The sequence below is a fragment of the Protopterus annectens genome, chromosome 4.part1, assembly GCF_019279795.1.
Source record: "Protopterus annectens isolate FY-2018-M chromosome 4.part1, PAN1.0, whole genome shotgun sequence".
NCBI classification, from domain to species: Eukaryota; Metazoa; Chordata; order Ceratodontiformes; family Protopteridae; genus Protopterus; species Protopterus annectens.
The window spans coordinates 402,021,445-402,042,597 of NC_056734.1; the positions used below are offsets into that span (position 1 = coordinate 402,021,445).

General features: G+C 40.7%; 1 protein-coding gene across 3 annotated transcripts in view; it reads left to right on the forward strand.

Moving 5' to 3' along the window:
• Positions 1-677: 677 nt before the first annotated feature.
• Positions 678-21,153, forward strand: part of BCL6 (BCL6 transcription repressor) — a 33,998-nt gene continuing 13,522 nt past the window's right edge. Inside the window, exons 1-4 of one of the 3 annotated variants that reach the window (XM_044070217.1) lie at positions 678-762; positions 14,972-15,143; positions 15,368-15,589; positions 16,398-17,381. In XM_044070217.1, coding sequence (XP_043926152.1) covers positions 732-762; positions 14,972-15,143; positions 15,368-15,589; positions 16,398-17,381 — 1,409 coding nt within the window. In that variant the 5' untranslated portion in view covers positions 678-731. Of the gene's footprint in view, positions 763-1,596; positions 1,620-10,994; positions 11,479-14,971; positions 15,144-15,367; positions 15,590-16,397; positions 17,382-21,153 lie in introns of those variants that run through there. The other 2 variants (XM_044070219.1, XM_044070218.1) reach the window with 2 other exon arrangements.

Sequence of the window (21,153 nt, forward strand, 5' to 3'; positions counted from 1 at the left end):
CGGTCGTTTCAAAAGACTTTCCCCAGAATATTCCATACCGTAAACCCAGAAAAAAATACAGAATTTACAGCTTTAAACATATTACTTATTTTTAGAGAAAACAACAGTAACGACACTAACACGAAGGGATGTCCTCAGTCCCAAAATGAAACAGTCCACTTGCTGAACAGGTTTCACATGAGAACTGCACCTATTAATCTACAAATAATTTTGAAATTAATTTCAAAAGAAGACGGAAGGACTACAGAACCATTTCCCGTGTGAAACATCCTTAGTGTGGCATGCATATGTGGTGTATTTAGGGGTTTAAACAACTGAAATAGAAGCATCAACTATAATTACCTATAGACCCTAATATGTCATAGCATAGCAATGAGTTCTCAGAATTTCAAGGCCCAGCCTCAAGTTCAATGCGACGTCAGTCCCGATACGTACCACGTGAGCGTAAAGTTGAGCGTATACCAACTCTGAGGGGAAAAATTCAAAGTACTAAATATTTTTCTTCATAAATCCTTAAAATTTTTAATGACAGATTTTAATAAAACTTAAGGATAGTATAGTATTTATCAAATCTATTTAGCAAGTTCAAAAAGTATTCCAGTATCGCTTTAAAAGGAATGCAGCACATAACTGAACGCCCCCTCCCCGTGAAATAATAGTGCGATCAAGTGCACAAATTCCGAGAATTGAGCTCCTCTGATTCTTAGAACTGGGGGTTCTTAGAAGTGGTGATGCAAGGATTTTCTAGGAAAGCCGTATCAGGTGATTTTTATAATTCTTTTTTTGCCTATTATTTGGCGCGAACTTTCATTTTCTGCTTACAAGAGCAACATTTGAATAACATTTTATGTGAAAATGTGGGGCTGATGTCTGATTTGAAAATAATACTTGCTATGAAAGTCTGTCTCTGCGCAATGGGCTCTCCTGATGCCAGGCAGGGACTTAACGTTTCCTCTAGCTTTAGGACAGACCCAGAGTGTTAGGACTAAGGTTAGAGCTGGTGCTGCTGCCACCATGGGTTGGCTACATTGCGTCCACAGACGCTGTGTCACTTTAGTTGTAGAAAATAAATTTGCAATCACTTTACTTGTGGCACTGTGTAGCAGAAAGATTGCATGTTGTAGAATGCATAGCACAACCGTTAATTGTATTACCAGTGTTTGTGAGCACCATTTGTGGCCAAAGTGCAATAAGAGGGCATGCAACTAATCCCCGTTAGTGCTTCCCAGCTGCACGTTGAGTTTGTTGTTATCTGTGCAGCTTGGGACGGGGGTTAGTGTTTGACAGCTATACAAATAAACCGCTATGTTTGTAAATAAGGAGGGATGCTTATACTAACTTATGCTTGACCTAAAGCACTGAGTCTAGAAAGAATGTTATAAATGTGTAAAATCAGATCAATTTATATGTGACTAACTGAGGAGAGGGAAGAATTAATCTATCTAGATACGCTCTTAGCTCAAGCTGCCCAAAAAGTCACAGTAACCTGCGTTCTGGAAACTAGCAAGCACTGCAGCTTCGTTCAGCAAGTTGAACTAGAATTTTAGTTCCATGGTACAGCTAAGCGAAAATAACTCGCTCTCAGACGTGAACAGTAGAAATGCAACGTTAATATAATTGTGAGCATGTATTAAATGCCAGAAACTGTCAGTAGCACCTGATGTACATTTAGGAGCTGTGTGGTTCAATGTCTTTTTTTTTTTTTTTACTTTTTTTTTTAACTTGGATACTTGCGGATTGTTGTTGTTAACTTGCGGGTGTGTGAGAGAGACAGAGTGAGACAACAAAAGGGAGCAAAATCAATCTGTGGGTGGTAAACAATTTTTTGCAAATTGAGTGAGTTGGAGTTAGTATTTATTACCTCATTTGCTTCCCAAATAAGGAAAATTACTATACATAGGTATGCCCTGGGAAGGAGATTAAATAATTTGTTTGCCGTGCTTTATCGATTACAATGCTTTGATTTCTGCAATGTTTGTGTATTTTATTTATTTTAATAAAGTGATCAGCAACCTTTTCTGTTTACATCTGTGTAAAATATCTTTGAATGCGTTCCCATTTCTTCTGACTTGTTTATTGAAACAAACTGGCATTTCATTTTGGTCACTGAGGGGTTGGGATGTTGTCTGTTGTAATTAACTCTGATCTGTAGCGACTTTTACTTAGCATAGCCCTTCTCAGCTAGACAGCAACATACCGGAATGCGATAATGAGGAAGGTTTTCTTAGAGTTAGATATGGTCACAGTAGTAGTACATTGGCATTTGTAGAATGATTCTGTTTTAGTAGCAGTGTATTAAATTCTAGTACTCATTCCCGCTTATGATCGCAGGTCTGTGGGAACGTGGCTGTCAACAGTTGTGTGCGTGTGTCCATTCCAGTGCTGGAAGTTTATACACTGCGCTGGGCTTCTCCTCCGATCACTGTTCTATAGTTGTTATGATAGGGACATTAGGTTGTGCTGCAGCCGATCAAGCGGTTACTGTTCACCAGTGCATCGATAAACTACATTTTTGATTATAAATAGAGTTGGAGCGTCCATTGTATTTTTCACGTTCTCATACTGAACTAGTTCTGAGATTTAAACTTTCTACCCGTGTGCCCTTCGTCTGGCAATAACTGGAGCGGCTTTCCCACTTTGCGTTGAAGTTTGTGTACTTTCGTTGACCAGTACAGAGCCGCCCCACGTATGATTTTCCATAGCGCCCTACCTGGGGGGTTGTTGGTGAACTGTGTGTGTGTGTTTAAGAGAGAGAGGAGCATGTAATAGCTTAAATGGGATAAAATAAACTAGTATTTTATCTTGCTGCAGTACATTAGAAAGGTAACCGAAGGTTTAAAAACGACTGTTTTTACTTTGCTATGATTTTTTTGTGTGTGCAAGCTCTGCACCCCAGACTAAGGTGTTTCCAGCTTCTAGTGAATGCAGTGCTGTTGTAGCCTTAAGGGGCATGAGGCAACCGCAGGTAGCTCCAGTAAACACGAATGTGCAATGTTCTGTATGGGAGGTAGCAATCTGCTTGTCGGATTACTGTCCCAACTAGACCGCACGACAGTAGTTGACAGATTAAAGCGTGGCACTGCCACCGTTTTAGCTCTTTCCACGTCTGAAAAAGCCGTATCGGAATTGTTTACAAATGCACTAGCCTTGGTTTGAAATTACTTGAAACAGGCGTGGGAAACGAAATGGTGAGGGAGCCTGTAAAACTGCAAAATCGTGTGATGTAGTCAAGCATATGATTTTAGTGGTTTGATTCTAGACAGCTCGAAGGTGACAACTGTGTCATTTCGTATTGCTGTGTCTGCCTCGTGTTGCTTGCTGTCTGGCAGGTGACCGACTTGCAGCAGGTTACAAACTCCGACAGCAGATAGGTGAACTTCAGAAAAAACAGTAATGTAAACTAAAAATGCTACTACTACTACAGTCACCACTGATAAATATAATAGTAATTCTGATTACTGTAAATTGTTAAAGTAATTCTGTCTGGAAATCAGAAGTATTGTACACGTCTATTTCCGAGCTGTTCTTACCTTAGCTCTCATGACATAAGTATATATAAACACACACCATCCGGCTTACACAAGGTATCTCATTGTTGTAAATGTTATGCCATTCCTTTGCGTGGTACTAGAGCGTGGTAGCTACTATTTTATTTTGCTTTGGGTGATACAGTTGTGGTAACTCTACCGTTAAATGTTCCCACCGTTTCCCCTATTAGGCAGTGTTGTAGGAGTATGTATTTCCGATCCACAGGCGTGCCTGTCTTCCGATTTCTAACATCGCGTACCTCCACTATTGTAAAGTATGTAACTTCTCTGACCTCATACTGTCGTAATATATAGCTTGAGAGTCAAAATCCAAATGGAGCTGATTACCTATTTGTTAAATTGTATAGCTGAAAGTCCTTTTATATTCTTTGAACCGTTTCACGAAATCTGTATATTCCAGTTCAGTGGGAGAGAGAACGAACTATGCTATTTTTGTTACGAACATTTCAGGCCACATGGATCAGCTTTTATTCCCCATAATATGACAGAGTCAATGCAAAGTTCCGTTTTGTTATGGGGTAACCCCAATGGGCTGCTGCACAGTGAGAAAATATTATACAACTTAGGGGCGCAAGGATTAAAGTTCGGTCCCTAAACCATCTGTTACTGCGGTAGACACACGATGCTAAATTAAAACACTGTCTCATATCCGGTGAATGTACTGGGTACTTTCAAGATTTAACACATTCCTTGAAATCCTGTACAGTATGTTTGGCTCGTATGTGGGCATTGTTGCATCTGTATAAAAGAACTATACAATAAATAACGCACGCAATGAGGTGCAACGTCTGGATGGGCATTTTACTTACAAATAGGTCAGGACTAAAGGCAGATATGCCATCGTAGGACTGGGGAAGTTGCCTGATTTGTTGTTCGTTTGTTTTGATTTCCATTCTGATTTTGTTATTGTACTACTCCTGACGTGAGATACCCATCCCCCCTGAGCTGATGATCGTGGATCAAAGCCAAAGAGCTAGCAGATCAGTTAATCGCTCCATAACCTGTTTGTCTTTGAGCGTTAGCATTGGCATTTTTTCAGAACATTATGTACTGCTGGTATGTGCTGTAACCTAATCCCTTCAGCGTGGTCAGGCCCGCCTTAAGGATGCACCTTACATTAGGCTGCAGATTACAGCCTGCAGCGCTCTGAAGGCTGGCGAAAAGCACAAGGCAGCTGGGTTCCAGTGTGGGGCGCAGTTTGCATTTTGGACTCGAAACATCTGCTGGAGAAATAAACATTCTCGGGGGGCGGGGGGCTTAATGTGTTTTTGTAACCCGATTCTTCCAAAGGCGAAGGCGGTGTGTGAGTGTGTGTGTGTGTGGGGGGGGGGGGGGTCACGGCAGATTTCACAAGTCTCTGTAATCTGTAAAACACCTCCTTGAGTATCATAAGTAAGGTTACCAAGAGTCTGCATATTTTGTATGGCTAAACTAAGCCCTTCTGTGAACTCCTGAAATCCTATATCAATAAGCGTACATTCAACTTTCAGGCTGACTGATGCGCTGAGAAGGAGATTTTTTTTCCCTTCTAGCTGAAAAATAGTCATTCTCTACCCTCCTTACGATGTTATTTTTTGACGTTATGATTACTTTGCATGTGTGCAGGAATTATGGAAGTACACGGCGCTGATCTGAAATTTTTAACAATGAAACGTCACTTAAGGCAAAGCCTGTTTTCAGAGAAGGAACTGCACAGCTCAATGTGAAAAGTGACTGTTAAAAAACCTTCTTCCGTCTTGCATGCACAAATACTTTCCGAATGGTTGTGTGTGTGTGTGGGGAGGGGGGGGGGGTTGTGCTACTTTCATTTCGAAAGTATGACAAATGTTGCATCATAGTTTTACTTCGTGGGTGTTGGTGGTCACTGTCATGTTGTCACTTAACAGGCCTTCACAACATACCAAGATTACATTTTTTTAGCACAGGCTTGACTCGAGGAATCCTCAGTGCTGATATTCTTCTCAATCCTTTAAAAGAAAATTATAATATGTTACTTTTAGTGGAAATTTTATAATTTGGAAGTCCTTATTAAACTATATTGCAGTGACCATTTTCGGGGATAGCCCCCCCCCCCCCGAAAAACTATTTCTGAATCACTGTCTGCTTTCCTGAAAAGTCGTGAAACATACCCTAATTTGATAAACTGAAAAAGAAATGTACTGAGAAATTAGTAAACATGGACATTTCCAGGATAAACATATCTCCAATACAACTCTCTAGTTGAGTATACCTCTAGTCTCTTAGTTTAACTCTCATTTTAATCTAAGTGCAGTAGCTGCACAGATGTAAACCTGTCTTCCAACAACCCTTAAATTCTTGACCCCACGAAGTATATAATGTTGACCCCCCCCTTTTTATCTTACAGGTATACATCCTCCTAAATATCAGAAATGGACAGGATCTGCAAAGCTTGTGCCTCTTCAACATAACTGAGGATCTTCTTATGCTTTTGTCATTGATAACCTGCCATGTTTCTTAAACTGACACCGAAAGTAATGGGAAATGTCTATATCTTAAGCTACTATTACATATGCATCATGTTGCGCATATATATGTGTATGTATATCTGTGTATATATGTCTTTCGGCTGATATATATATATATATATATATATATATATATATATATATATATATATACACACACACACACACACACACACACACACACACACACACACGTATAATAAATAATTCAAGCATTTGTTTTCTTTTACTGTCCTGTGTCAAATATTTTCTCATTACTCTTACGCCACACAACTTATTGATATTATGTGATACGTGTTCCCTAAGTCTGTGTTCCTAGGATGACTCTGAAAAAATATAAGGAGATCAGTGCTCTATCCTGATTATAAGTAAATCCCACTGTGTAAATATCATCTCAAAACAAACACCCACAGACATGCCTTGCATAGGGTTTATAAAGTCTTTACGCTTAACAAATAAATATAAAGGAAGCAATGGCACATTATGCCTTTCCACAACTTTACTCGCATGTGAACCTCTAAGATTAAGAAAAAAAGATGATTATGTGAAGCTTTGTAAGCCATAGGTCATTAGGTCATATGCAGAAAAGCCCCCCAACACACACAACCAAGGATGTAGACATCAATTTATGGTTTGTACTCAAAACCATTGTTACAACCCCACATCTCATCTATCGTTTAAAAAACTGTATTCGGCGCTAAAAATATTGCCCCATACACACGGTGTACAGGCACATTGCTTTCACTCGTTGTCACATATAACCACAAAATGTCTGTTTTAGAGGTGCACCCATGCCACACAAGCATATTTTTGCACAGCCCTTTGCTGAAAATATTAGCTTTAGAAGTTTTAAACGTGCGGTGTTTGATTAAGCTTTCAAGAGATGCCCGGAATAAAATGTGGCCATTTGAGCTCATTGTGTATACCTGGCTACACCCTTGCATACAACTGCAGGAAGCAGTGTGCAGTCCACCAAGCCTCTGTATTTGTTGCTGGTAGTGTGACAAAATAGTATGAACTCGCTTTTCCATTGCAACTAAGATTACTAAAGCCACATTGCTGTCTTTTTGTGTAATACTCACTCTCATGTAGTATTACTGTCATCCACTGGAGAGATTCTGACTAGCGGAATTTTTCTAATGGAGGTACCAACTGGAGACACGGACCATCTTCTGGGGAATGATTAGAGAGTATCTCTCTCCACTGAATAGCATTTATAGATATGATTAGCAGTCATATCTCAGCTTCATTACTCAATGATTTTGGATAAAGCCAAACATACTAGGGAGGCAATGGCCACAAATCTTGGGCACATTTTAAATATTACTATGCCTTCTGTGCGGAGTCTGCATGTCCTCCCTGTGGTTGTGTGGGTTTCCTCCGGATGCTCCGGTTTCCTCCTACATCCCAAAGACATGCAGTAGGTGGATTGGAGACACTAAAATTGGCCCTAGGTGTGAGTGTGCCTTCTGTGGAAGGTTGGGCGCCGGGCTGGCAACTCGACACTGTAAAAACTCCACTGCCAATCATGAGCGGACAGATAATCCGCTGTGGCGACCCCTAACCGGGAAAAGCTGAAAGAAGAAGAAAACTATAATTAAATTTTTAAAAAAGTTAATGCAACAAGTTTTGCAGCAATATGCGTTTTGTGGACAATACAAAGCATTGCACTTAATGCCTGTCATTACACAACCAAGGGTGTAGTTAGCAATATATGGTTTGTACTCAGACTAGGGTTGCCACCTTTTCAAATGCCCAAAGTGGGGCATTTTTGGTACAGACATCAGATTTTACAGGCCGAAACATACCCACGGCAAGTACAAATGACAACACTTCACTTTTTTGCCTAAATAAAAGCGTATTCTTGTAGCATTTTAGTTGCTTATTCTGTTATAACATTTAGGTGTTTCAGATACAGAATAACTGTTTTATGGAACAATTACATAAAATACAGGAAATAACTTTGTCCTAAAATCTCAGGACATTTGCAGTTTTTGCAACTTTTTTGCAGGACACAATTGCCCAAAGAGGGACTGTCCCTCGCAAAGTGGGACAGGTGGTAACCCCAACTCAGACCCATTGTAGTTGCAACCCCACATCTCATCTATCATTTAAAACTGTACTCAACGTTCAAAATATTGAAAATATTGCTCCATACACACAGTAAAATAGGCACATTACTTTCAGCTGTTGTCACTTATAACCACACAATGGTTGTTTTTTTTTACGTAGTTCCGTGGGCACAAAGCACGGTGTCAGATTTGTTGATGTCCTCACTGTTTTTAACACCAGAAATTAGCTTTTGGGTTAAGGTATAGTTGATGTGATATTTTGGTATCATAACCCAGTAGGGTTCAGATACAGTATGTAATATTCTCCAGTGCTGAGGATCCACTAACATGGACAAATTTATAGGTGAGGAAGTGTTAAAACTGCTGACTACAACTGAGCAGCTGTGGCGAAGGTGAAATTGCCCTGCAACTGTCGATCGCCGTTATACCTGCAAACTCTGCCTCCTCATTCAACAGGTTGCTCCTTAGAAATCCATATTCTACACTGTTCGACATTGACAGGGTCTGTGTCATATTTTAAGAATTGTTATTTATCCGTGATAAATAATACCAAATCACTTTAATTATTCAGAACTGTTTGACAATGCTGTGAGACTTTCCATACAAACTGTTAGGATTCAGGCATAGCGTTATGATTCTGGCTCTCAGACCTGGCTGTGTGTACCCAAGACTCACTGCTGTTCCTCAAGAAATCAGACCTGTTTAAGGATACATATGTAATTATTTTACCACATTTACAAAAAATTGGAGTTTTACTGTTCGGAAGCCTTGTTTTTTGAATAAGTAATCAGACAGGAGACATGAAATACGACCAAAAGTTCTCTTCTTTTTGACCCTCTGCTATGATTTTAAAAGGCTGGTGTTATGACTTTTAATGCTCAGATGTTGAGAGGTAGATGCTAGCTTCCGAGTTTAAGTTATTAGTGTTTCTACATTAACAAATTATAAGTAGTGCTCCATATTTTAGAGTTGGAAGGTTGAGAGATATCCTTGCTGTCCCCCCCCCCCCCCAAAAAAAAATCCTCCACCCTCCAGGATCACGCCATTAGTGTCCAATAGGAGCCAAGTTAGGAGAGTCCTTATTTAAGAGTCATCCTGCTTTTATTCTTATGACTGCCGAAATGTGTGATCCACGGTGGTGGTGCTGCGGTAGCGTTGTCGCTTCACAGTAAGACGCTGTCCTTTTAGATTCTTAGCTAGAGCGTATTCTGCGTCGAGACATGCGTGAATGGGCGTACCTTCCTTGAAAGTTGTGAGTCAGGGCTGGCAACTCGGCACGTAAAAATCAACTGCCAATCGTTAGCGGACCGGAGTTCCGCTGTGGCGACCCCTAACCGGGAAAAGCCGAAAGGCACATACATACTGTCGAAGTGCATGGCTGATGGATTAGAAAACTTCGTTATATTTTGAGTTGGAGGCATCGTGATAGTAGGGTTACCACATGTCCCACTTTGCGAGGGACAGTCCCTCTTTGGGCAGTTGTGTCCTGCGGCAAACCTGAAAAAGCAAATTTCCTGCCATTTTAGGACATTATTTCCTGTTTTCTGTAATAGTTTTATAGAACAGTTTTTTTTTATCTGAAACACCTAAATCTTATATGAAATGACATAAGCAACGCGAATGCTACAAGAATAAGCTATTTTTGACAAAAAAGTGACATTCTGTCCTTTGTACTGATCACGTGTATGTTTTGTCCTGCAATATCTGACATTTCTACAAAAAATGTCCCACTTTGGCCATTTGAAAAGGTGGCAACCCTACTCCCAGGACTGGGCGACACGGTACCAAAGAACACTACTCACTAGTTACTATAAGCTGTTTTAGCGGAGAAAAATTATGACTGAAAACACTCTTATTCCATGTAACGCATTAGAAAAAAAAAACTATAAATATCTGCACTGCTGCGCAAAAATACCCAGTTTCAGGAATCTCAGGAAAGCGGCGTCCCCTTCTGCTTGCATATCTTTGGGCAACGCTTTAGTACAGGGTGCAGATGCTTATTCTCTTTAGTGATCAAGGAAGCTTAGGTACTCTGTATTTAGCACTCTTAACTTGATTAGGAGTACGCATAGTTTGATTCCCCGGACACTACAGTATTACAGCTAGTATGCACAGTGTCATCTCTTTAATTTTATTGATACTAAACTATTAACAGATTTGTCTGTAATGTGACGTAACAATGCACAGCCCCCCCCCCCCCCCAATGCATAATCAGGGACAACACACACCTTTCCCAGACACTGTCTGCTATACACAGTTTTTTGCTATGTCGTGGTGACGCTTCCCAATGGAATGACTCGGATTGTTGTACTACAATGATGTACACTCCATCCAAAAATGTAAACATATACATCACGCCATAGCGTCAGCCTCTTAGTCCAAGCAACATGTACAATATGAAAACTAAAAACAACGCGGGATAAAGGTCCCAGAATTGGGGAGATTACTATTAATTATATATTAGGTTGGTACAGCAATAGGTGCACGCCTTTTCTGAAGGATATGATTCTGAAACTCCAATGTCTCACTTCAGTGACTGCAGTCCTCAACGATTTGCCAGAAAACCACATATTTTATGAGCAACAGAACAGACCACACGAGTCAAAATGTGGGGCATTCTGCGAAATCAGGGTATTGTAGATAGATGCACACCAGGCGTGCTGTTATGGGGACACTTTGAAGCTGATTGTCAACCCCAAACCGGCTCTTACGCACGGAAGCAACGAGATTAAAGGCGGAGAAAAGTCCCGAACCCGCTTTGCTGAGATTGGCTTTAAAGCCTCGGGGGCGGGATTAGCTGTCTGTTGCCCCTCCTCTCTTGCTTACTTTACGTCGGTACTGCCGCATTTATTATTAGGCAAGCAATAATACCCAAAAGTGTGCGCTGTTGAGTAAATAACGGACGCTCTTTCCTAGAAGGGAGTTATTTACACAATAATGGCGACTGTTACCTTTTTTTCTGTCCGAACTTGCCGTGATGAAGCAGACTTTTTTTTATTATTCTAGAGGACATTACCTGGACATTATTATCCTGATGGACATCTCCAGTCAGGGTGATGGCGTAATGGTGTCTTTGACCAGTATCGCCCCCCTATGGCCTTAGTGTTTATTTTAATGTTAGAAGAAATACGTTTATTGTGGACTGACTGGCTGTAAGCGGCGATGTAAAACTTATGTTAGACACACCGTCCGGTGCTCATATTTAAAGTCAACCCAAATTCCTGACTTCTTCGGGCAATTTTTTTTAAATCGAAGTGGAAGGGAAGAAAGGATGAGCTGGAGTTTCCTTCCTGTTTAATGTTGAAAATTATGTTAAGACACTTAGCTGTTTGCAGTTATGACTGATCTGCAGGAATACATAAAACGACTATGGTAATAACCACAGTGCTTTTCCCCAGCCAGGATAAGTACTTCACACGCACTCACACAAAGGCATACGGCATCCTTTTAGAAACGTAGTAGCAAATCTTAGGGGTACCTTTTTATTGATCAATAGTCTGAACCTTTACATATAGTCTGGAATCATCCTGCATTACAAAACTCGGGACCAGACAAGCAAATGGTGACTTCAGATGTGCTAGACGTACTACTCCTCAGGTGTGAGATTGTGCTCTTTGAGCAACGTTGCTTGTAGTAAATTTGTCTACACATACTGCAGCGTATAGTTAGTATGTATGTCTTTCGGCTTTTCCTCGTTAGAGGTCGCCACAGCAGAACTTCGGTACGCTAATGATTGGCAGTTGATTTTTATGTGCCGAGTTGCCAGCCCTGACGCACAACCTTCAACAAAGGTACGCCCATTCACGTATATCTCCACGCAGAAAACGCTCTAGCTGAGAATCGAACCGGACAGCGTCTTACTGGGAGGCGACAACGCTACCTCTACCCAGTACCACCAGTAACGCAGTACCACCACCGCGGATAGCGAATACTGTTAGTGAAAAAGAATACAGTTAGTGATAAAGAATATTGATTTTGTTCATCAGTTTGATGTACAAACAGCTGTAGCTTGATTTAGATATAACATTTAGACAGATCAAAAAGCACTTCTAAGGGTACAGCTCACTCTTTGAACCATAAGACATATGTCTCTGGGCCTTTGGTTGGGTTTGCAAAAATTGGTGGTGTTTCAAGAAGTGAAATTTGAGACTGCTTTGATACTGGCAGACATACTGGCAAAGTAGACATGTAGAAGAACATTTAATGTTATCATTCCATTTTAATAGTTGCACCAGTTCCTAACAAGCAGTCCTTACGTTTTAACATTCTCTCATTTAGTATTATGCCTGATTACATGTAAACAAATGACAATGGATAAATAATCGGGCTGGTATGATGCTTTCCAAATAATCAGTTTAGAGCAAAATAAAAGCTGTTGATGATAAAACTGGTTATTCGGGGCAAGTTGCAGAGTGAGTAAGTACACAAAATGGAACAGCATGCCAGGTGCATATAGTTTAAAATTCATACCAGAGTAAAGTACAAAAAGTTAAGTATATAAACTAAGCATGGTTTTAATGCTCCTGCATTTTGTTCATGAGGCTGTCCAATACAATAGCTCTACCTGTAAGGCAGACTGGTGAATGCAGTCAAGGAAGAGAGGCAGGTGTATGTGATCAACAGATTACCAGGTAAATATTTCTAATTTTGATAAGGCACACTGCATGCAATCCCCAATGGAGTTTGGGTGACAGCTTCCACTACTCACAGCTATGTATGCATGTGGTCTGTGGCATTTCCACGTGGTACGTCCACTTCCCCTTTTGGGATTGGGCATGGAGTTCCAGCAGTCCTCATTAGCATATTCTAACTGGGAATTGACATAGTCCTATCTTTTTGACTCAGTCATGAAGTAACTGTTCATCTTGGCATTTTGTTTCACAGCCAAGTAGCATCAGAATCCAGCTTTACACAGATTTTCATTTCTTAGAAATGGTGCTATGAGCATTGTTTGAATAGTCCCCCCCCCCCTCCCCTCCCCCATTTTTCTTATGGCACAGTAAAAAGCAAGATAAACTGATTTAAAGGAAAAACCTGAGGCAAACATATTCATCCTTTACCACAGTGGTGGGATCAGAAAAAAAAAGTTAGTCTTGTAAATTTGGTCACAAATATACAACAATCAAGTAGTCCATTATATTCATTGGGCAGAGTCAGAAAAACAATTTACTCCATCTGTGCATGGGATTAGGTACTGCAGATAATACCTAGTAGGAGCCAAACTACTAGAACCCCTTTCTATGTACAGAAGGAACTACACTTCATTGTGTGGGTGCCATGAATGCAGGCTAAGAACGGTGCACAGGCAGAGTTTGTTGTGTGTGAGCAGCCCCTTTATGTCAGTGGGGATGGCACTCAAAGTCTTCTACAATAAAAGTAGAGTTAATTCCCAGGTGGGCTAGTGGCCTTGCATGCCTGACTCCTCCCTTAGACTGGAAGAATGCAGGCATGGAGGCCATGCTGTCTTACTTATCTGCATTTTCCTGTCTGCCCTAAAGTAAAACAATGAGTAAGAAGGTCACATCAGTAAAAACAAAATGAAAACTCCAGCAAAGCTGCAGGACATGCAGCACAACCTGTATGGCAAACCTGGTACTGCAGGTAGGCTGCATATCTGTAATACCAGGTCTGCCGTACAGGTAGTGCTGTGAAGCAGGACAGCTTCAGCAGGACTCTGTGGGTCTGCCTATTTCATGGGTTAGTTCATGCTTTGGGTTTGCGTTTTTCTCTGCAAGTTCATGCTATTCTGGGCATAAGCAATGAGGTTCATTAACATAGCATATTAAAGAATCTCATTAATAACACCTAGCATATTGGGACTCTTGATCATTCAGTACCTCAGTATCGCAAAATAACTGAACAGAGTGAGCTCAACTCTCCTTCCTGAAGTGGGTGAATAAGGCATTTCAGCAATATATAATAAGCAGAATGAAAAACGCTGGCTGATCTGATACTCCAGATCTTATAAACTGTAGCTGTATGTGTTTTGTTTGTTTCAAATATTATTGAAGCTAACTGATGCTTTATGTACAAGGCCCGAGAGATCAGATGTGCTGATCTTTAGAAATTCTTACAGCCCTAATAGAAACTGGGTCATTTTGGGAAAAAACATTTAGCAAAAATCTGAATATTTTTTTCTTTTTTAACAAGTTAAGACCTGGTATTTGGCATATTCAGTAAGATAAGGAGGAATGGACTTAGTTGCTTTAGCCACCAAACTGTTTTTTATTATTTTTTCTTTTTTTCTTTCCCTTTCCCACTGTGACCACCAAATCTCTGTTACTTACTGCCCCATTCACCTCCCAAGACCAGCAACACCCTTGGATATCAGAAAAAGGAAATGAGAGACGAGGAAAGCAGCTGTATCCAGTACGGCTTAGGACGTTTTCTTATCTTAACATCATCTTAGCATACAATGCATGCTTCTACACAACCGGTGTGCCCCTAGCTGTAGGAGCTGCATTTCCTGGCCTTATCCACATCAAGTTCTTGTAGTGGAGCTCTGTCAACATACTGTCCTCAGGGCAGAAAAGAAAACATTGGCTGCTAACTCCCGTCCCTCCCCAGTCAGCTTCTGTTCCACATTTGTCACTAAGTGCTTCAGGGTCATCTAGGATATAGTCAGGGCTAAGTAATTTGTTAGGACATATGCATACAGTGATACTTTTTGATGGCAAACACATTCTGAAAGGACTGCATAACGAAATCTTAGTTTGTTTGTTCCTCCTAAATTATTGGATGCTTTTAAAGTTAATTGGATGCCTTTGTTTTAGTAGAACATTAAATTGGAGCAAAGTCCTACATAGCTTTTCACTTTCAGGTTTAGAAAATACATGATTTCATTTTCTATATTTATGTTTTTCAGGAGCAGACAAGATGGCTGCTTCCCCAGACAGCTGCATCCAGTTTACTCGCCATGCTGGTGATGTACTTTTGAATCTGAATCGACTCAGAATCAGAAACATTTTAACAGATGTTGTCATTTTTGTGAATCGACAACAGTTTAGAGCACACAAAACTGTCCTTATGGCTTGCAGGTAAAGACCACAAAGATTATTTCGTTATCAGACATTTGCTGTACTGATAATTTTTAATCATAAATTAAAAATAGTTGTCAAATATATTTTCAAAGCAAGAGTGACTTCATCTTTCTTATAGCATGCTTAAACTGTAGATCTTAGATAAAAGTACAGTTGATACAATAGAAATCGCAACTTATTTTTAGAACCAGAGTGAATTTGGCTGTCTACTTTTCTTTTAGTGGCCTGTTTTATGGTATCTTCACTGATCCAATGAAGTGTAATCTCAGTGCAATCAGTCTGGATCCAGAAGTTGATGCTGATGGATTTGCTCTTTTGTTGGAGTTTATGTACACATCACGCCTGAACCTGAGGGAGAATTGTATTGTTCCTATTATGAATGCTGCAGTCTACTTGCAAATGGATCACATTGTAGATACTTGCCATAAATTTTTGAAGTCTAGGTAAGTAGCTGGGTGCTTGCATCACTCTGTTTGCTTACTTGTCTTTTATTATGGTGGTTGCAGGAGCAGTGTTTGAAGTTTGGCATCGTTGGACTACAGCCTGCAAACTTGGCTTTAATTTCATATTGCGGGTTAAAAACATGATGTTAATACTTAGAGATGATCCACAGTATTGCATCTAGTATCACAGAAGTCTTTCACAGCTCTTGAGCCTACATAAATTTAAACTTATCCAACTGATCTGTTTACTTCTGCCAGATTTTGTGAACCATATCTGGCATACACATGGCTCATTTTATGTGATCAAATTAAAATTTGTGAGAAGAAAATAAAATAAAAAAAAAAACGTTATTACAATACCAAGACAGTGCCAGCATTGTTACTTCAAATACAAGTGGTGAGAACTAGCTTCCAGTGTGTTCTACTCCTTGACATTTTGATTTTTTTTCCCCCAAAAACATGCATTTCTCTTTGTAACCAATACTTTGTTGCTTTGCATATTTTATCCTGTATTCATTTTCATTTGCCATGCCAAGGAGTGCAGCAGTTATTTGGGGGGTTCATTTATGAATAATACAAAATCCAATTCACATCCCTTTTTAGCTTGTCTAGGTAGACTATTAACACTCATGCTTAAATGTGTTGCATAACAGTCTCTACTAGATTTTTGCTTTTGACTCTAAGCTGCATACTTCAAACATTACAAGACTGCCTTCCAATCTAGGGGTGAATTGCTAGAGGATTGTTTTATTTGCTTGTGAATTAAATAGAACTGGTGTGATTTAACAGCTACTTTTTGTTTCTGCAGTGAAGATATGAGTCCTCCCATCCCACTAAGCAGAGATGAGTACCTACAAAGCAGAATTATGTTGCCACCAGACATTATGGCTTACAGAAAACCAGATGTTCTAGACAGCAATGTTCCCTTTCAGAGTCCTCCTGTTTGTGATGGAAGAGGCTTTGCCCCTGGCATGTATAACGGCTTGCCTGCACCAACTAGTACTTATCCAGTGTATGGTCACATGCCTAGCCACTGTTATGGTTTCAAAAATGATGAGCTAAGAGACAATCGTTTACCTATTCCTGAGATTCAGAGATCAGGCAGGTATCCAAAAAGCTGTGTTCTTCCACAAGGAAGCACCAGCAGTATAGCTACACAGTACACTAGGCCGGTGAGTGATGTCTCCACTAATATCTGCCACACAGCGATTTTCCCTGCAAGAGAGATGAGTACGAATGACACGAGAAGTGACCAACACTACAGCCCCATTCAAGGATCCAAGACTGCTGGCCAGCCTGTTAGAAATAGTCCGTACTATTCAAGTGAAAAGTCTGGAAAAGAAAGTGAGAGGACGCCCCCTGATGGTGAGATGGGGCAACACATCAGCAAAAACAGACCACCAGTGAACTGTAACGGTCTTGTAAGTCCACAAAGTCCCATGAAGTCGGATTGTCAGCCCAACTCTCCAACAGAGTCCAGCAGCAGCAAAAACGCATCTCTAAGTCAAGAATCTACATCTCCTCCAGCCAAGACTCCAACAGATCCTAAATCATGCAACTGGAAAAAATACAAGTTTATTGTACTGAACTCCCTGAATCAGAAAGAAAAAGAAGACCGTGCCAATCAAATTGAAACCACAAATTCTCTGCCTCAGTCACAGACCTCTGTACCATCATGCCAACAGCCAAGTGAAAGTAAAACTGCTGAACTTCAGAGTCCAGTCAAGCTTAGCATGAACAGTGATGACTCACCTATTTCTCAGACAAGCAAACTGAACAACATTGTTAACAGGTATACCTCTAGCTCTAATTATGTTAAAACCAAATGTGCAGTGTACATAAAATACAAAGCTACATAATTATTTAGGAAATGGTTGTGCCTCTTAATTCACATGGCATTTTGAAATGTCAGAAAGTTAGCAACTTAAAATTAGCTGCAGCTTTTAGACTAACCTTTTAGACATTCTGCCTGTATTGGTGCTGCTCACAAATTTGCCTGGTAAGGTAAGTAGGCATTGGATGAATTTCATATGGACAATGTTTGAAATGGTCCCTAGGTTTTCCTTCCTGTTCTGTGACTCTCTGAAAAGTGAAATCTGTTCAGGCCAGATTAGATCTTCTGGTGAATACAGTTTGCATCGGGTCTTATTATTATTATTTTTTTTAATAATTTATCTTGATTTTCAAAATCAGAGTGTACATTTTGTTACTTTAGACAGTGATAAGAGAAAGATGCCCATCTGTACTAACATATATCTGGAACTGGGATCAAGCTGAGGGAGTTGGCATACAAGAGAGAGTGGGAAGGAACAGTTAACTGTTTAATCCAAGGGAAGGAGAGAGGGTGTTGATTCATTTTAAGTTATTGAAGACTGCAGAAAGCCATAGGCACAGCGTTTGATTTACTGAATCTGGTTTCAGTGGCATTTGAGTGGAAATGTGAGGAGGTGTGATACATATTTATAATTCCACTGTATGCCACACCATTTGGAGGGATAAGGGGATTGAAATTGCCACCAGCAGTATGAAGAAGCAGTTGGCCTACTGAAAACAAGGAAAGAGGAGTGACCATTATATAAGTCCCATGGTTCTGATTAGAGAAAAACAGTGCTAAAGAAAGACAACTTACAAGTAACAATTTAAATAATGGAAATGAATTAAATCCAATTTGATCTGCTATCCAGACTTTAAAGTGTAGCTAACTTTATAACTCTCTCAAAGCCTTTCTTCTCTGTTTTATGTGTAATTTCCAGCCACTGCTGTTATGGACAATTGGATATAACTCTCTTGCTATGCAGTGCAGCCAAGTTGTACAGTGATTACAGCTGAATAATTACCACTCCTTAATTTAGAAATATCCAAGCCATCTTTGAGGTGCTAGGGAAGGAGCCCAGTCTATGACTCTGGTGACTAGGGTTCAATTACTAGCCCTGCACTGATGGGGTCAAATGGGTAGCCCTGCACTGATGGGGTCAAATGGGTGAGAGGAATGAAGAGGCAAAGCCCATTCACCTTTCTCAGGGCAGAGGGTGGGGATGTGTAGGCTTAGGGGCACATGCATACGGTAGGATTTACCTGGTGAACACTGGATAATCAGCCTGCCCTGCTTCCCAGGTTAGTGAATGAGGCTTATCTGCAGACTTGCATCCCTTACAGAAATCAGGGACAGCCCAGCAATGGGAATGGTTGTACATCCCACCTCTAGGTTGCTACTGAGCATGCACAGGGGAGATGGGAACATAAGCAAGAAAGCTCAGACCCTCAGAAAAGGTCACAATCCCACTCCAGGTTCATTCAATTCTTATCCTTAAGAAATGAATGAACCATATATATCTCATCAGAGGGGAATGAATATGTCATTGGGCAGCTGGGAGGGAGAGCTTATGGTGAAGAGAGAGCTAGATATGCTTTTCCTAATTTTCATCTATATTGTCCCTCCCAGCAAAGGCCTGAGTTCATTATCATAACTTTATTATAGGTGGCATGAAAGGATTTTGCAGAAAAGCACTACTTGTGATTTATTACCTGCTCAATCAGGTGAAATGTATGCTGCATTTCAATTGCGTGCAAAGGAAATAACTAATTTTCACTGGGCCATGATGCCTTCTTCTCACTGGATGATGGACATTGCTAGAATCTGAATGTAAGATACCATCCTGCAGGTGATTTTCTTATTCTTACTTAAAATTATGAGTTACAGTGACAAAAAGTCAGTTGGGCTTTTTCATTTATATATATTTCAAAAGCTCACAGATGAGTAGTTGGTTGAGGTGCATGTTATTTAGGGCTGGATTCCAAAACATGGATGCACAGTAACATGTTATGCTGAGCAGTTTCTCCAGTGTGTTACTCCACATCTGAGTAATGTTATGCTGAGCACTTACTCCAGTATGTTAGTCCACATCCAAGTAACAAGTTATGTGGAGCAGTTACTTCAGCATGTTACTCCATACCTGAGTTAAAAATATAGGTCTCATGGAGTCCCTATTCAGCATGTGCTAAAAAGAACCAGGCTGTCTTCACTAAAATAGTTCAGCATTGCACATTAGCAAAGGTTGCCAGTGTACAATGCTGAATCACTGGAGAAGTCCAGTCATTACAATGAGCAGTCTTGGTGAAGGGGAAGCTCCACCTATATGTGGGACTATGTATAGCAGGACATAACTGGTGAAAGTGATACTGCATGCATTATTGAGTCTGACATACAGGTGGAGCTATATTGCAGGGTCTGGAAACTGAAGGTAAAAAAGCAGAGGACTGCATGCATGCTAATAATTATCTCCTTTGGGGAAAATGGTGCCCTCACTATCATATTAATAACAAACTAAGCATGCAATCAGTCACGAGGGACTTGGGCACCCAGGCTGATAGCAACCTGACGTTTGACCACCATGTTGCCTCTGTTGTACAGAAGGCTTTCTACATGGCCCACCTCATAAGTAAGGGTATTTTATCCAGGAACAAGGAGGTCATAACATCCCCATACTCCTCCCTTATCAGACCCATTATTGAGTACAATGCCCCCTTTGCCATGTACCTTGCCAAGCACATGCAGCAGTTGGAGAGACCACAAAGGTTACTGTCCAAGAAAATCCAGGGTCTCAAACACCTATCCTATACATTTAGGCGAAAAGCCCTGTCCCTCTATTGAGTCTCATACAGACTTCTCAGAGATGACCTGTGTGTGGCATACAAGGCCATCTTAGACTCAGCTTTGATAGAGTTGCTGCATATCCGTAAGGCAAACTTCACTCACATAACCCACACACAAGGTCTCAACGTGGTCTGTGACATTAATAGAACTTGTTGGCAGGATAGACTTGTGTCCCAATGACTTCATCTGTGGAATATACTTCCTCTCCATGTCAAGCGGAGTACCTTACTATCCTTCTTTAACAGGAACTTGGACGACTGGATGGGAAACAGAAAATACACCCCTGGGATCCCACCTGTGTCCTTGCTGGACAGGGGGAAATGAGTGCTGACCTTGTGGGAACATGGGCAAAATTCCTGGCTAGGCTTATAAGGGCCTCCAGGCCAGTAGCCTAGTATCATTCTATGAACCTATATATGGTTGGGTAGTGTGTGAGCTATTCCTGAACTTCAAATGGGAAAGTATTCTTATGGTTAAATGTAGGTTTAATTCTTTGATAGGCTAGTGGCCTGCATGCTCCTCCATGTCAATGGGCATTGAGACTGCAGACATTCAGCAGTCTGCCCTACAGGTGGAGCTCTTGCACTGGACATTCTCATGGCTGTGCAGGTCCACCTGTACAGCAGACCTCGTACTGCAGGCAGGTTCATGCATACAGGTAGAGCTGTTGTGCTAAGGCCTTGGGTATGTTTGCACTATGTTAGGAATATATAACTAGATTCCATAGCATAGCAGGACTGCAGGACATTCGGTACCTCAGCATTCAGTACTTAGTGAACCATATTCCAAAAAGATGTCATCTTAGGGATGCAGTGGAAAAATCAGTTTGGAGTAGTGAGAGTAGAGTGGCAGAAGATGCCCGCTGCATTATTCCAAAACCTGTGGACTCTGACCTTAGGTCTGTCATTTT